The following is a 16,001-nucleotide window of genomic DNA, read 5'->3' as shown; positions in this document are numbered from 1 at the left end:
AAACAAAAAACCCGGAAGTTAGTGATCTGAATGTCCTCAGTCAACTCTTCAAGGAGAGCAAACTAATAAACCAAGACATCAGATTCACAAAACCATAAAGTTAGTGTTTAGGGCTTTGAGTTGTAAAGATGATATGACTTCGCCTGCCTGGCTCTCATTTTCTCTTGGTTTTGTTTGTCCTGGGCTTACCAGCAGGCTAACCACTGAAACAAAAGTGAGTCTGAATTCGGCGGTGGTTTTTATGTTTCCTTTCAACAAGTCTCAAAGGTCTAATAATGATCACCATGTATGGAGTAAAGAGCGTGCAGAGAAAGCCTGAATGTGTTAATTTTACTTGAGAAAAACTGAAGATGAGCCAGAAAGAATATATAATATATGTAAGTCTCATTAAGCTGTCATTACTTGGAAAGATAGTTTCCAGGCAAATAAACACCCAAATCTCACGCTTGCAGCTCCCTCTAAGTAATACATTCAACTCAAATCTTCCATTCTCACACATTCTGTTGCCTTCAAAGAGAATTATGGGTGAACAAGAAAATGAGAATCAGGTAGGGCAATTATAATTCTGAAAAAGGAAAAACACGCCAACATTGATTGGATTGCTCAAAAAAGAAAGAAATAGAGACATTCTCCTTCAATATATTTAACTGCTCAAAAAGGCCAAAGTATTTTGGGATCTAAATTTTTGATGCTTTAAAAATAAAATGGAATTTAAAAATATACTTTCACATGGTCCCCAAAGATGAGGGTGGAACTCATTCATAAGATTCACTTCTTCCATTCAACTTATGTTTTCTGAATGCTCTCTCAGTGCCAGACACTGTACACCAATTGCTCAATTCCAAACACTACTGAAAAGCTGCTTCCAAACAAACTTGATCTAGAAGAACTGTTGGAATTTCAAGTTTTGTATTTATAAGGCAATATGGCCATAATTTAAAAAATCAACAAAGAAACAAATGTTGATATTGGAAGGGGAAGATGTGCTAGACTAGGATGAATGTGAAAGTTACCTCACAATGGTAACCTGTACTTATTTTACCAGGATGGCAACCTGGTTAACACCCAGGTTGTTCTTAGGGGAAGAACATAAGCACACCACAGTCCCTGCTCCAGGCAGCCTGTACAGAGGTGCAGTCTTCCTTCAAGGTCAGGAAGCTGTCCCGAACAATACTCCAGATTCTTCGCCCCAGCCCTTCTAGGGATCCATAGCTCCTGCCAGTGTCACTTTCTGAGTGTGATGGTTTTCGTATGGTTTGTCCCCTCTGAAGCTCATGTTCAAATGTAATTCCTAACATAGAGGTGTTGAGGGGTGGTGGAAATGTCAAGAGGTGATTAGGTCTCAAGAGTGTCACCCTCATGAATGGATTAATGTTGCCCTTTGTGGGACTGGGTTAGTTCTTAGTGGGGTCAGTGAGTCCTTGCTCTCTCAGGATTGGGTTAGTTACTGCAAGAAACAGTCATCATTAAGTGAGGTTGCCTTTTGTACTTTGATCCTTCCACACGGGCCTGGTTGGCCTTCTGGCTTTCTGTCATGTAATGACCCAGTACAAGGCTCTTGCCAGATGCTGCTGCCTGATCTTGGACTTCTAGCCCAGAACTATCAGCTAAATAAGCTTCTTTTCTTTATAAATTTCCTTCTCAGGTATTCTGTTATAGCAACAGGAAGTGGACTAAGAGAGCCCAAGGTAAGCTAGTTCATACTTCTCCACACAGGTAATAACTAAGTTGGAAACCCTTAAATATGGCAAGGCTGACCTCTGCTGGGAGAGCTAGAGCCCCCACAGGGGAAAATGGTGGCCTTTCAGAATCTGAGGAGTGGAAAACACAGCACTGCCTGCGCTGTGACCTACCTGCAGAGGGCAAAGTGAGGTATGTACCGGCCATACTCATCAAGGGAACAGTGACTTACCACAACCAAAGGATATTGGGCCACCAGGGCAGGGCACAGCTGGGTATTTGGCATAAAAACACAGTGCATCATAACGAAGTCATTTAAAACAGAATCTGGAGGGAGGAAAAAGTAGAAAAGGAAATCAGGTTCTTGTAGAACTCTTTAGGAAAGTAAAAGGATTTATTTTTCTTGGCCATTGGTTCTCATGCCCATGATTTTGCTGAACACAGAAGCACTTCATATGAAAATAATGATGTTGACAGAGCTTGAGATAAAAAAGTCATTTCTCAGGACACTGGACAAAAGTACACTATTTTAAAAAGAGATCGCCTTGAATACAGGGTACTCATCAACCACAAAGAATTTTTTTTTTTCTGGTGCTGGGATTGAACTCAGGGCCACATGCATGCTAGCCAAGCACTCTACCACTGAGTTATTCCTTCAGCCCCAATTTAAAATATATATAATTAAAGAGTCACATATGAGTGGTATCATAGTCACAGAATTAATACCTGGTCATTTTCTTTGTCTACTTTATACCACATTTAAAAAAGCAGGGGCAAACCACTTTCCAAGTTCCCTCCTGACTCTCTCAGGCAGGAGCTATCTCTCCCTCAATAAAATTTCTTACTCTTAAAAATATATATATGGTTTTTTAACTTCCTATTTCCAGAAGGAAAAATGAGAGATAAAAAGGTGAGAGAATTATAGAAAAAGGAGGTAGGAAAAGAAAAGAAAATTGATGAGGGGGAAAGGCAGCAAAAACAGATAAGATAAAGTTTGTAAGTGGCACTGGAGGAGAACAAGAGCCATCCAATACATGAAAGTGGGGCTTGGACCACAGCTGAAGCTGTTCTGCAAGAAGGTACAGAGGGGACGGCAAGGGAAATAAGGCACTTGCTTCCCAAAGATAAGCTCCGTTTGTCTTCTCTTGAATTTCCTGCAGTGTTTGTTTTTTTTAATTGCAAAGACCATACTACCCAGCTAGGATTGATAGGAACGTATGTGAAGATAAATCTAAAAGCCTCAGGTGTATGCTTACTGAAACTCAGAGCTCAAGACGCCATGGGAATTTTCATTTAAAAAATAGACCACGGGGCCGGGGATTTAGCTCTGTGGCACTGCACCTGCCTCACAAGTGCAAGGTTCTGAGTTTGATCCCCTGGTGCGAAAAAAAAAAAAAAAAAAAAAAAAAAGACTACACTGGTTAAGACATGAAACTTTTCAAATAAAAAATACTGAAAAAATGTAAATTCAACTTTATAAATTAGATTTCCAATGTCCATGTCTTTGATATACTTTTACTGCCGAAGTCTGTATCAGTGAAGGCTTAACAATCATACTCATTCAAACATGTAATCTCCAGCGGTCTTTGCTCCGTGCCTGGTCATTCCAGTCCTACCATACTGAGCCACGCAAAAGCAGAGAAAGTGCCAGACAGAAGATTCATGGAGCTTTCTTTTAAATTACAAAGGGATGTTGCTTGTCTGGGTTTAATATCTATAAAGTCACCTTTTCTCTGAGGATAGGGTAAGTAATACTTGCTTATATGCCACCCAGAAGGCCCACGCTCTGTATTCTTTAAAGATTATTTATTTTTGTGGTGTTGGGGATGGAATCCAGGACCTCATACATGCGAGGCATGTACTCTACGACTGAGCTAGACCCCCAGTCCTGTAATAGTTTAAATTTTGCAAACGCAGAGATTTGACTTGGGTGTTGCAAAGCAGGATAGCTGGTCACTTGGCATGGCCAGCCACCCAGCACTGACATTTCCATGTGCTTTCTTGTTCTCTACTCACCTCCAACAACACTTAAGAATACATTTAGAACAATCATGTTCTACTAGAAAATGATCCTAGTCACTCAACGACTAATGCTGGTCATAGAGGCTGAAAGTCTAGGAATCTAATAGGTCTTAGGTAGAAAAATTAATGGTTTGGTAAATTCAGAAAATGTACTATCATATCCAGGAGCTGAAAGCCTAGGAAATTATTATGTAAACAAGTTTCACCATGACTCTGACATTTCTCACTGTACTGTAGACCCCTAAATGTCAAAGATCTCCTATTCCATATATTCATGTTTCAAGTGCCTGTCTAGAATTATTTTCTTTTGTTCAGGATAGTAGTGGGGATATCGTATCTTTGACTTATGAGAAAAGATGCCGATTTATTCCTTATTTCTAAGCCATGAAATTACTTATAAGAAAAAAAACCAGAAAAACTTCAGGGATGAAGTTTGATACTAAATTAAGATATTAGCCTCACCTCTAGCATCAAAGATGGAAAGATCAGAATCACATCCTACATCCTAGCCACAGAACACACCAATTTCTAGGCTCCAATTTCTTTTAAGAAGCAATGAACTATATTTGCTTTTCATGGGCATAAAGATCTTTTATGCCTTTTCTTAGATGCTACAGTCTCTAAATGTACCAAAATTTTCTTTTGGAGACAATATTCATTAGAGAAAGCTCAGTTTCTTGCATTATGCAATCACATATCCTGGGCAAACAGTTCATCACAGGGGAAAAATCAACTGCATTTTTCTTGACCTACCATACTGGAAGTTTGGTTTACTCAAGGTTGTGTGTGCCTCTTGGAAGCAATCCCTTCCTAACTGGTCCCTCAATGGTTTTTCTACCCTAAATACAGAGTAGCATTTCTGCCACAAAGCTCTTAACCACATCCTCCATGCTCAGGCATCTTCAACCATTCTCCAGTGCTTTTTTTGGATTTAAGATCCTCCAAGATTTGTAACCAAATTCTTAGACTTTACCTTCCTTTTCCCACTTGTGTATTTGAGAGTACGGCAAATACCAAGCAGCCAGCTACTCCTTGCTTGTTTCTATGTCAGACTAATAATGTCCTTCAGTATGGAAGGTTCTGTCTCATCTAGTTACTATTCACCAGCTTTCTTTCAGGGATACTTAAAGGCTTTATTCTCCATGACACTATTCCAGGTCCCCTTGGCCAGACTGTACCCCTGAAGCACTGACCACTTTCTGCCTTCTATTCAAGTTATTTGCATATTTCATCATGGCTTCTAGCAGATTATAAGTTTCCTGAGCAAGAGGATGACTCGTTCATATTGCCTGACCCATGGCATCTAGCTTAGTGAGCTGAAAATAATATGCCCAAAGTCAGCGTCTTAAAGGAGGAGAGGTTTCTTTTCAGTCCTTAGTTGCCTGGCTCCAAGGCAGGAAGGGCATGGTGGAAGGGTCTGGTGAAGGAAAGCTGCTCACTTCATGGTGGCCAGGAAGCAGATCTAGAAAGAAGGAGTTAGGGAGGGAGATATGCCCTCTGCCAGTGACCCATCTCTTCCAGCCAGGCTCCACGTTTCAAGAGCACACTTAGCTGCTGATCTCACCAGTGAATGACTCCACTGATGAGTACAGGGTCCCCATGATCCAATCATCCTCCACAAGCATTGCCTGTGAGCACATGCTACTTTTGGGGGGACATTCCTGATCCAAACCATAACAGCCAAGGATGCTGGCTCTCCTCCAATTCATTTGCTCCTTAAAAAACCCTCCAATAACCATTTTACAAAATGAGAAGCTGGAAGGGAAGACAGGCATGGGACAGATTCTTTATCAGGGTTCTCAGATGAAAATCAACCCTACCATCACCTTCACCTCAGACTTCCTGTCTCCAGAACTCTGGGGAAATCAAATGTTATCATTTGAGCTACCAAGTTTGTGGAACTTTGTTGTAGCAGCTGCAGCACACCAATATAGGTGGTGTTTAGTTACACTCTGGACCAAGAATCTACACTGCAGAGAGAATCATTTTACTCTCCTTTGGAGCAAGGCTTCTACATCCCCTTTAACGCCCTATAAGAATAGGTACAGTTTGAATTATAACCTAATCAATGCTACTGGAAGGTGGGATCGATTGAATGATAATGGAATTATCATGAAATAATTAGCATGGAATGCTACTTCTGATTAAGTATGAATGAAACTGAGGTATCTGGAAGGACAGCCAGGCTGCAGACAGTGGAGGAGGTAGAAGCACTGCTCTCTGTCTATACCATGCAGGATGCTCTTCAATGCCAACACATAACTCACTTCTAAAACTGCCTTGGCAATACACATTGAGAATGAAGTCAGCATTTTTTTTCAATGCTACACATGGACCTAATGGACATACAAAATCATACTGTGTGCATACCTGTTGCTTCATTTAAAGCTGGCTCAAGGCGTATAGTTTCTAGAAAATGCTCTAAAATTTTTTCAGGTGTTCCTGACATCACAGTATACCTGGATAAAAAAATAAAAGTGTCATTAGTTTTTCAAAAGGGGTAACCGTTAATAAAACTTTTTTTACTTATGTAAGATTTTTTTGTTGTTATTATTTGACATTCCAGGGAGCCATACAGGCTATACTTGTGCACAATACACCCTTTGTAGTAAGAAAGACCATGTACCTTGCTCAGCTCACACAACAGGAAAATAATCCACTGAAGTAGTTACTAAAAACATTATTCTTTTTTCCCAACATGGAACTAAACTAAACTTCTTGGAGGGGGGCACCAGCAGTCTGGAAACTAAGAAACTTCAGCCTTGTTCCAAAGAGGAATGAAAAGGAACATATAAATTCCAGGACAATTCAGGCAAGGAAAGGGGAGCTGCTGAGGGGAAATAACAGTCAACTTGGTTCTCCATATATGGGTTACTCATAGCAAAATTTCAGTCTCACACTGGATTCCCCTGCCTATTTCTGGAATGCTCTGTCTATCCCAACTGTACACTGGTATGTGCCTTGGAAATACAGCTAATAATAAAACAAGAGAAAAGAAAACACAATCCCAAACATCAACGAGCAAACAAACCAACTCCAGAGGCCTCATAAATAGGAAATATACAAGCAATAGGAAATTTATATAATTTATTTTAAAGCTGAATACAAATTATTGGCGGGTGCATTAGCTGTTATTTCAAGAGATGCATTCAGAGTGCTCTCCAATCAGCATGGGAAGATTTATTTTTTAAACTGAAAGTGGGTTGTTTCAAAGTCATGGTCAAGATGGTGACAAACAGTGAATGAGAGGGCCGGGGATTTAGCTCAGTGGTTCTGCTGCCTGCTTTGTAAGCACAAGGTCCTGAGTTCGATCCCCAGTACCCAAAAAAACCCAAAAAACAAAAACAGTGAATGAGAGAGCTACAGGCAAAATACATTGAGATGATCTTAGCATTTCCCTTCCCAAACTCTAGACTTTGCTTTTCTGCCTGTCATTTCAATGAAGGCAAAATGACAGTAAAGAAAATCAACAATGAAAAGAACATTTTCGACTGTTCAGAAAGCAGTGGTAGAATTCAAGGTCTCTAGGAGACCTTGCAGGAAGCACGCAGAGATCCCAGGAATATCTGTAGCATATGAAATCTCAGGGTCTTAACCTCCCACCTAAGGGATTCTAGAAGAGATGTGTTCATATACGACCTTGTGCACATGAGAGCAGAGGGTGAGTGAAGTGACCCTGGGACTGAGTAAGAAACCAATGCAGTGTGTCTAGAGCCAGCTGGTAGCTAAAATGTTCCTGTGAGCGCATGCACTGGACCAAAGGGAAGCTGGAGTCAAATCTTTGAGGAAAACTAGCTTTGGAATGTAGAGGCAAAGAGGGAACTCCTACAAAAAATAATCTTTATCTCAAAAGCATGGCCCTTTTCTCAAAGTTAATAAGGTTAAGACAATGGTTTTTACCTGTTGTAGGCAATGAATATTGGAAGAAAAGGAATGGGATATCTACAAAAGACCTTTGACACTTCCATGAAGACCACTGCTAAGCAAGTTCCTGGAATTCCACTCCCTAGATGGGCTACAAGAAGAGCAGCATCTGGTCACAGGAAACAGGAAATGGGGTTGGAGAGTGCATTACACATCTAGGCAATGATTACCATGCCCCAGACAACAAAGTGGGCACTGAATAAGGTCGTCATACTTATCCCTGCTGGTTAAATATCATCTCCATCTGCAGATGGAGAAACTGCTCAGAAAAGGGAGGCGTAGAGCTAAGATCACAGACAGTAAATACTGTAATGTGAGCCTGTCTGTCTGAATTCTGAGAGCCATCGTATTTCAGGGGAACTTTGCTGCCTATACAGAGATACTGCAGATGTAGCTGCCTGGTCAAGCCTGGAGCTTGCTCTGAACAGGGAATTTTCCATGTAATTAAAAACCTTCCTCTAAAGAGGGCCCTTTCTGTTTGTTTCATTTTGAAAGGAATTATTTACCCAGATGTATAAATACATTGCTTAACATGAAAACTGAGTGAAGAAAAAAGTACTCTTTCACATAGTTTCAGGTAGTTGTTGCTAGTAATTTACAAATGCTGCATTATCAGTTTGAAATTTGTTCTCTTGCCAAAAGTTAGATTCGGACAGCAGGTTGAGTTCACATTCTAGTGTCTTGTTTGGACATCCCTGAGTTATTATGTCTGGCCAAGCCATGTACCCTCTCTCCCCACTGAGAAGTAGCCTCTGTAAGCTCTGCCTCCTGACCAAGTGGCCACCCTGCAGGAGCTTTCTTTGGCTACCAGGGACTCCCTCTAGTGGAACAGTGTGCCCTTGGCTGTCTTAGCCAGCCTCTGAGCTTCCGAAGGCTGTCAGGTATTGACATTCTCTGAGGGCTGGTAAGCCTGAAGAGGGACGGCCTGGAAACTTTTGGCAGACACAGCCATCTGTGGTCTTGGGGCTCTGGGTTTGGCTAAAACGCCACATTAAGGTTTTATTTTATGCACGCCCAGTGCCTACTGTTTGTCCTCTATTTAAGTGAGGTCAAGCCACGTGAGACCAGACAGCAGGGCTCTTGTCAGATTACTGTGGGAAGGAGTTCAGGTTAAAGGTGCACCCCAGATGGTTACATTGTATGAGCTGGGAGGTTTTAAACCTGTAATGGAAAAATCTTTTCCCAACATCAAGTTTGCACATGAGGATATTTCTAACTGTATCTTGGTTTTTTTTTTTGGTTTTTTTTTAGTACCGGGGATAGAACTCAGGACCTTGCACTTGTGAGGCAGGCGCCGGAACCACTGAGCTAAATCCCCGGCCCTTCTAACTGTACCTTGAACAAAAAGAGGCCAGGAGTAGGGGAGCAGAAAGAAACTATTTTCCTGCACACAAATGGAGTTCAGCAACGTGAAAATAAGGAAAAATAACCAAAACAGGTACAGTGGTTTCAAATTCTTTCTTTCTTACTAAACCCACATAACCTCAGAGCAAGGAGGAGATCAAGGATGACAAATGCTTGAGGGTTCCATATAATGTATCCATCATGACAAACATTGTCTTGTCATTGTCATTTTCATATCACACTCAGAGTTGAGCGCCTGGCAGAGTTTGAAAGTTTAAATGTATGCATAAACTATTCTGGATTTCTCAGAGAAAAAGTGAATCAGGAAAATAACATTACCAGCACCAACATGGTGACATTTTTTGAGATCAAAAAGGACAATTTCTGAGGAGATAGGGTCCCCAAAGCGTTCCAATTTTACATCCATCCACAGGTATGGTTGTGGGCATGTTGTGGAAGTTGTCTAGAACATCAACTCTAAATTCATTTTCATGGACTCTCCTTTCAACTCCGGTCTGATTTGGACAAAATTTAAGCGGAAAATGACCCCTTAAGAGAGTAGCTTTTCATTAAGGGAACTGATTTTGTGTCCTGCATTATTCTGTACTCAATGATATTTCTTAAATGATTTACTATGAACATGCACAAGTTTTTGAATTATATTAGAAATCTGAATTGGATGACAGTAGATATGATGGAAAACCAGATAGAGGGCAAAAATAAATTAAAAACATGTGGCCTCTTCTTTTTTATCCCTTTTAGTTTGATTTCATAAAACAAAACAAAAATCCTATATTTGGAGGAGACCCTCAGTGGAAACATTCTTGACAGGGAAATGCCTCTGATCCTTTCCCATAATCTGAAGAGATGAAGGAAGGCGCCTCCCTGGGATCTCTTGATCAAATGGTTCAATGTTATAGAGAATTTTTTGGCTTATCTATTCAGTTAGCATAATTTTTTGGAGACAACTGAGGCATTATTAAAGAATGCAGATTAACTATCCAGATATACTGAGGGGCATCAAAGCAAATCACCAGGAGCAGCCCCAACACTAAAGTTTTCATTCTTATCCTCCTCCATGGGCTAGAAGGATAATCGTTAAAAACACTTGGGCAAGAACATTTTCAAGAATTGGTAGTAGTAAAAGATAAATAGTAAGGAAATGTGGGTGGTAACTTTATAGTTCTGTAAGTGAAAGGACAGATTTTTATATAGCCCTTTGTATGTCAGTCCTTTTGAAATACATTGGTTTGCAATATTCACTATATGCTATCAACAATGCAGTATTCATATACAGTCATCCCTCTGTATCTGTGGGGGGCTGTTCCGGGACCACCATGCATTCCAAAATTCACAACTGCTCAAATCCCTTATACAAAATAGCATGGCATTTGCATATAAAATACTCACATCCTCCTATATACTTTAAATCATCTCTAAATTATTTATACCTAATAAAATATAAGGGCTATGAAAATAGTTGTTATTCTATATTGTCTAGGGATTTATGACAAAGAGACACAGTCTGTATATGTTTAGTACACACACTACTTTTTTCTGAACATTCTCAATCCACAGTTGGTTGATTCTGTGAAGCAGAACCCACCTTAAGAAGCACGAACTGTACTGTATTTTGCTATTGTAAGCTGGGAGGCAGAAGGACCTCAGGTGTGAAAATGGGGTAAGCTGAACTTGAATCCAAATATTTTTGTTTTCAGCTTTGAGACCTTGGGCAAGCAAGTCACTTGCCTCTCTGAGCTTAAATGTCTCCATCCTCTAACAGGGTTGTCCTAAGGACGAGATAAAATGTGTAAAGACATACTATGTATGGCTACTTAGTAATATGTTTCTTTACGCCCTCCTTGCAGATATGTTGATTCATCCAGATGAAAATGTCCGAGCCTTAGGCTTTTAGTGTAAACAATAAAAATCCTCTGGTTAAGATGACTGTTCTGATAAAGGGAACCCTACTCTTTTAACAGCAAAGAAAAACTCCTGGGATTAATTTTATTTTCTTCCAGCATGGTAACATTTCTGTGGCTACAGAACTGGTGTTTTATCATAAAAATTTAAAATTTATCTTCATTTGAAAACCCCAATTCTGCTATTTGCTGTGTTTTTAGAGCCACATTTCTAATTCTCCTGTGTTACCACTCAAATGTTGGTACAGTTGATGAAAAAAAAAAAACCTTACATAGGAAGCTGCAGCAAAAGCTCAAAATGAACACAGACAGACTGAAAAAGACTCAAGTTAAACAGGAAACCTGAGAAATGTGAAGCAAATCCCCTTTGGACACCAGCAGGCTCATAAGAATGAGTCAAAATGAATGTTTCTGAGCTGCAATCAAGACTGTTTTATATTTGAAATCTGGGCTTCTATCAAAGACGGCCATTCTGATAACAAGATGAAAACACTTTCTGAGAAATCCTATATTTGACATTCAAATACTGAAGATTCTCATCACCTAGGAGCCTGCACCCTTTGAGCCGCCTGGCATTTCCACTTCCATTGTTCTCTTGTGTGCCTTCAGTTCTAAAGCTATTACAGTTGAATAGTGCGTACCAAGAGAGGGGTTCAGAGTAGAATATTCTCTCCAGCATTACTCTAGGCAGCACCAAGCTCAATGCAGTGCCAGAAATGGATACATTATACTCGGCAAGATGTGTGATTAGTCAATAGAGAGAGAGAAAAGTCACACACACTGCCATCTTCCACAAAAAGGGAGAACATGCTATTGTAGAAATGATGAGACCATGTGAAAAGGTTAATCATAGTCTGGCAATTACAGTGTTGGATGCAAACATACTTTTGCTGAGGCTGTGAGTTTCCTTGATTAGAAGCTCTGTTCCCTGCTGGGACCTTCTCCAGCACCAAGACATCTTGGTCATGTTCTTTAAGTCTGACTGTATTCGCCTCAACATCCTGCAAATACAAATTACACCACATACAGATGCTGTCGTTTACTCAGACAATGAAAAAAATTTCAAATGCTTCAGAAACTCATTTGGTGCTTGTGATGCTAATTGTTGCATCTACAAATTAAGTCGTTTTCAAAGTCAAGGGCTAGAATGGTCAGAGAGAGGACCAGATGAGGTTTGAGACATGTGTTTTTAAAACTCTGTTTTTACCCCACATTCGGAAACATCGAAGAGTGGAGAGTGGTGTGACTGCGCTGAGAAGAGAGGGTTGTACACTAGGGAGGCAACGCATTTACTCTCCATAGAATACATGGCAAATAGCACTCAGCTTTGGCAAAGTTCTTTTTTCTTCTGAGTTTCCTTAGAAGTGGCACCTTTGTTTCTACTCAAAAGACTGGTTTTTGTTGTTGTTGTTGTTGTTTTTGGTACGGGGGATTGAACTCAGGACCTTGCGCTTGCGAGGCAGGCGGCGGAACCACTGAGCTAAATCCCTGGCCCTCAAAAGACTGTTTTTAAAAGAAACAACAGTTTGAAATGTGTTTAAAGTCTTTTTCAGTGATTTTGAATTATACATTATATCAATGATAAATGATCTTAATCTAATTCTTTCAAAGAATTGTTGGGCTGAGTGTAAACTCACATGTGTAAACTTCAAAGAGTTAGTGAAATTTATGTCTAAATTTTAACATTATTTTAAATAATTAAAAAATTTAATGTGCTTTTCCTCAACACTTGGGCTCCATCTTAAAAGAGATGAAACAAGAGCCAAATCAAATTCCATGTGGTATTTTTTCCTATATTATTTCATGGTAGGAGTTTTGTTGTTTTTTTTTTTTTGTGGTACTGGGGATCGAACTTGGGTCCTTGCGCTTGCGCAGCAGGCTGCAAAACCACTGAGCTAAATCTCTGGCCTGTAGGAGTTTTAATTTAACTTTCTTTATATAAAGACACCTCACTCCTTAGATTAACTTTGTTGGAAATGTTGACAGCAAAGGCAAATGCTTCCAGTAGTGTAGGGAGAGCTGTACATACATGAGGAGAAGGGAAGAAGGGACCTCTCTGGGAGCCAGTGGAGCAGGGGAGAGAGAGAGCCATCCTAGGTGAACTCAATGTAGGATGGGGAGGACCTCAGGTCATCTGAGAAGCCAGGGGTGGTGGACACAGTCACCACCTAAGTGGTCCATAATCAGGGGCCCTACCAGTCAAAGCTGGGTCAACTCTCCCAAGGGACCAGGGACTGCATGGTGGGAAAATATCAGGAACCACATCTAAAATTCCACCGTCTCCTAAATACCTTAAATAAGCTAAGAGGAAGCTCATCTTTAGAGCCAACTTTAAGTCCAATTCTGCAGTTCCCTCTACTATCTCCACAGTTCTTCACCTACTCTCCAATGTCTTTAATGTGAAACACCTTCAGATAAAATATTCAAAATGACAGCACTTGGTTGGAGTAACCACACCACCATTCCACCACTCAGTAAATCAAGAGGAGTGAGGGGATGAGAAGGGTTCAGGTTTGGGCAGTGACAGGAGTTGAACACTGTAGGTCTGGGATAGAGGCAGACACGGGCAAAGGGGGCTGCCACTGTACTGCAGAGTAGGGTGGGAAAGAACATAAAAAGGGTCACCTAGGATGCCGGAGAGAAACTTTTTAGATTGCGACATTTTGCCAAGGCAGTTGCCACTCACTGCCAGTTCTGATGGACCAGTATAGTTGTGTGCTAAGGTGACTGACCCAGGGTAGCATCCCATGTTTGCAGCTTTCCTGGAACATCGTGTCTGGACCCCAGCATGTTGAATGTGCCCATTTTATAACATAGACTCTGTTCCTGGAACATGCATTCATCACAGTACTACTCAAGTAATACTTCACCTGGAGCCCCGCTTACTTGGGAAGGGGAAAATGAGACACCTTTCAGCCACACTGTGTTTTGGACTCACCCTCAGGATCCGGTTGAAATCTTCCTTGTCGACTCTTAAGAAATGACAATTATCTTCTCGCAAGACAATAGAGGCAGCCCGGGGAGCATCATTCACTAGTGCTAACTTGCCAAAATCATCTCCCTCATGCAGGGTGCAGACCACACCCTGGAGAGAGTAGGACATTCAGGTGAAACAGTAAACAACCCTGTCTGTCACAAGACCCCTGTCCCCTAAAACACTGGATATAAATGGGCTGTTCAAAGCAGAATTATGTAATTAAATTATAATGTTTAATTTTTCTTCCACTGAGTAATATGGTCTATGACCTAATTATAAATGTATACATTATAATCCATAAGGAGATGAGCCCCAGAAAGTATAATACTACTGTGAGTATAATAATTAAGAAAATTGGATTAAAGATATAATAATGCCTTTTCTACATGAACTAACAATATTGCTGCAAGTTTAATTGTAGCACTACATTGTTTATACTTAGAGCCAAACTAGTAAGTGGAATATAATAAATTTACAAAAAGAAGAAGATATATATATGTACATATATATAAATACCTTGCCATAAATGACTACATTCACTGATCCTTTTAGAATAATGTACCAGGAGGTACCTTCTTCTCCCTGGTTAAACACTAGACACAAAAAGATGAAAAGATTAATGATAAGAATAGAAGCACATCAATATAAATTACAGCTTATCAAATCATTTTTAAGTTCTCAGAATTACATAAACGTAAAATACAAAAAAAATTACTGGCAAATACTAAATTATTCAGGTGGAATATTATTTCTCTTTCTATAGAACATGAAAGGAAGACAGACTCCACATTACTTGCTGTGCCCAGCAACCCATTTCTTAAAGAAATGCACGTTTCTCCCACAATTCATGAAAATGTTACACCATAGAAAATAGTTTTTAAAAGTAATCTGACCAGTAATGTGAAGTTTGCAGACATGCAAATCAGCATTACATCTTGTTTATAGATACACACCTACATATTTTTCTTTAAAAATGGGTTGGAATGATAACCGCTACATTCAGGGTAGGAATTACCCTCGGGAAGGAAAAAGAAGAATGAGATAAAGGAGAGAATAAGGCACTTCTGACTGGAACTGTGTAATTTCCTTCTTTACAAAACATGATAAATGTGGCATAATGGGAGTATTTGCTAAAGGTTAAGATGGTATTTGCAACATTCTCCATTTTTCATTTAAAACATTTAAATATTTCATAACAAAATGAAAATATTAGTAAGTTTGAATCAAAACAATTAAAGAGAATTTGTAAGTCATCAGTGACCATCAAAATAAAAAATATCAGGGCAGGGGAATTAGCTCAGTGGTGCCACTGCCTGCCTCGAAAGCACAAGGTCCCAAGTTCAATCCCTGGTACCAAAAAAAAAAAATCAAAGTGAACCTTAAAATATAAAATAATAACATTCTTTCTCAATTATATAACAATGTCAGAAATATCACTCTTAATGTCTGAAAATAAAGCACGTTGAAATATAATTTTTAAAACACTTTTTGCTTTTACAATCCATATTTGCTGCTTACTTGACTATCACAATGTATCCTGAAGAAAGAGTAAGATTTTCCAAAATGCAACATCTCTTGACAATTTAATGAGTGACCATTAAAAAAGTACTTTATGTGTCAGTAGGTTTAGAAAGTGTCAGTATAAATGTAGTGATCATCATTGTTGCAGAACCTCTGAAAACCTGCAGCATGCTGATGTGTCTTATGAGTCTGCAAGAGAGATTGGGGAAGGCAGCATTGCCTGGCCTAGGATCAGTAACTCCTGTTTTGTAAGAAGAACTCTGTAGGACTAGTGGGAAATGCCAACTTAAGTAATACTGTTAAGATCAAATTTTAATTTCTTACTTGACAGCTTAGTTCTACAGCCCCAAACATAAGTGAGGTCACCTTGAAAGGTACTGCCCAGGGCCCAACCTGAAGTGCAGAGACTTCATTCCACACACTTTAAATGCCTGTTATCACCAGGAGGGTAGGAAGTGAGTGGGACCTGGTTTGGCAACTGCTACCCATGTGCGTGCTGGAAAACCACCATACTTCAGGGCATTTGGCATGCACTGGAATCCTCACAGTTCCATAAAAGCCCAACTGCCACATGATGTCCAGCCAAGGGAGACCAGGGCCCAGCAGGGGGC

General features: G+C 40.0%; 1 protein-coding gene across 15 annotated transcripts in view; it reads right to left on the bottom strand.

Annotated features, from left to right (window-relative positions):
* The window catches only part of Rapgef4 (Rap guanine nucleotide exchange factor 4), a 306,593-nt gene that overhangs the window by 43,061 nt on the left and 247,531 nt on the right, over positions 1 to 16,001 (bottom strand). For all 15 annotated transcript variants that reach the window (XM_004857683.3, XM_004857682.3, XM_087200374.1 and 12 more), the window contains 5 exons: positions 14,386 to 14,462; positions 13,831 to 13,977; positions 11,778 to 11,893; positions 6,073 to 6,161; positions 1,929 to 2,007 (listed from right to left, as the gene is read on the bottom strand). In XM_004857683.3, coding sequence (XP_004857740.1) covers positions 1,929 to 2,007; positions 6,073 to 6,161; positions 11,778 to 11,893; positions 13,831 to 13,977; positions 14,386 to 14,462 — 508 coding nt within the window. The remainder of the gene's footprint in view (positions 1 to 1,928; positions 2,008 to 6,072; positions 6,162 to 11,777; positions 11,894 to 13,830; positions 13,978 to 14,385; positions 14,463 to 16,001) is intronic.

This window comes from Heterocephalus glaber, unplaced genomic scaffold, assembly GCF_053883595.1.
Source record: "Heterocephalus glaber isolate CG9 unplaced genomic scaffold, H.glaber_assembly_v1.0 deba00000347, whole genome shotgun sequence".
In the NCBI taxonomy this organism is placed as follows: Eukaryota; Metazoa; Chordata; class Mammalia; order Rodentia; family Bathyergidae; genus Heterocephalus; species Heterocephalus glaber.
This window is presented reverse-complemented; position numbering and strand designations above follow the sequence as displayed.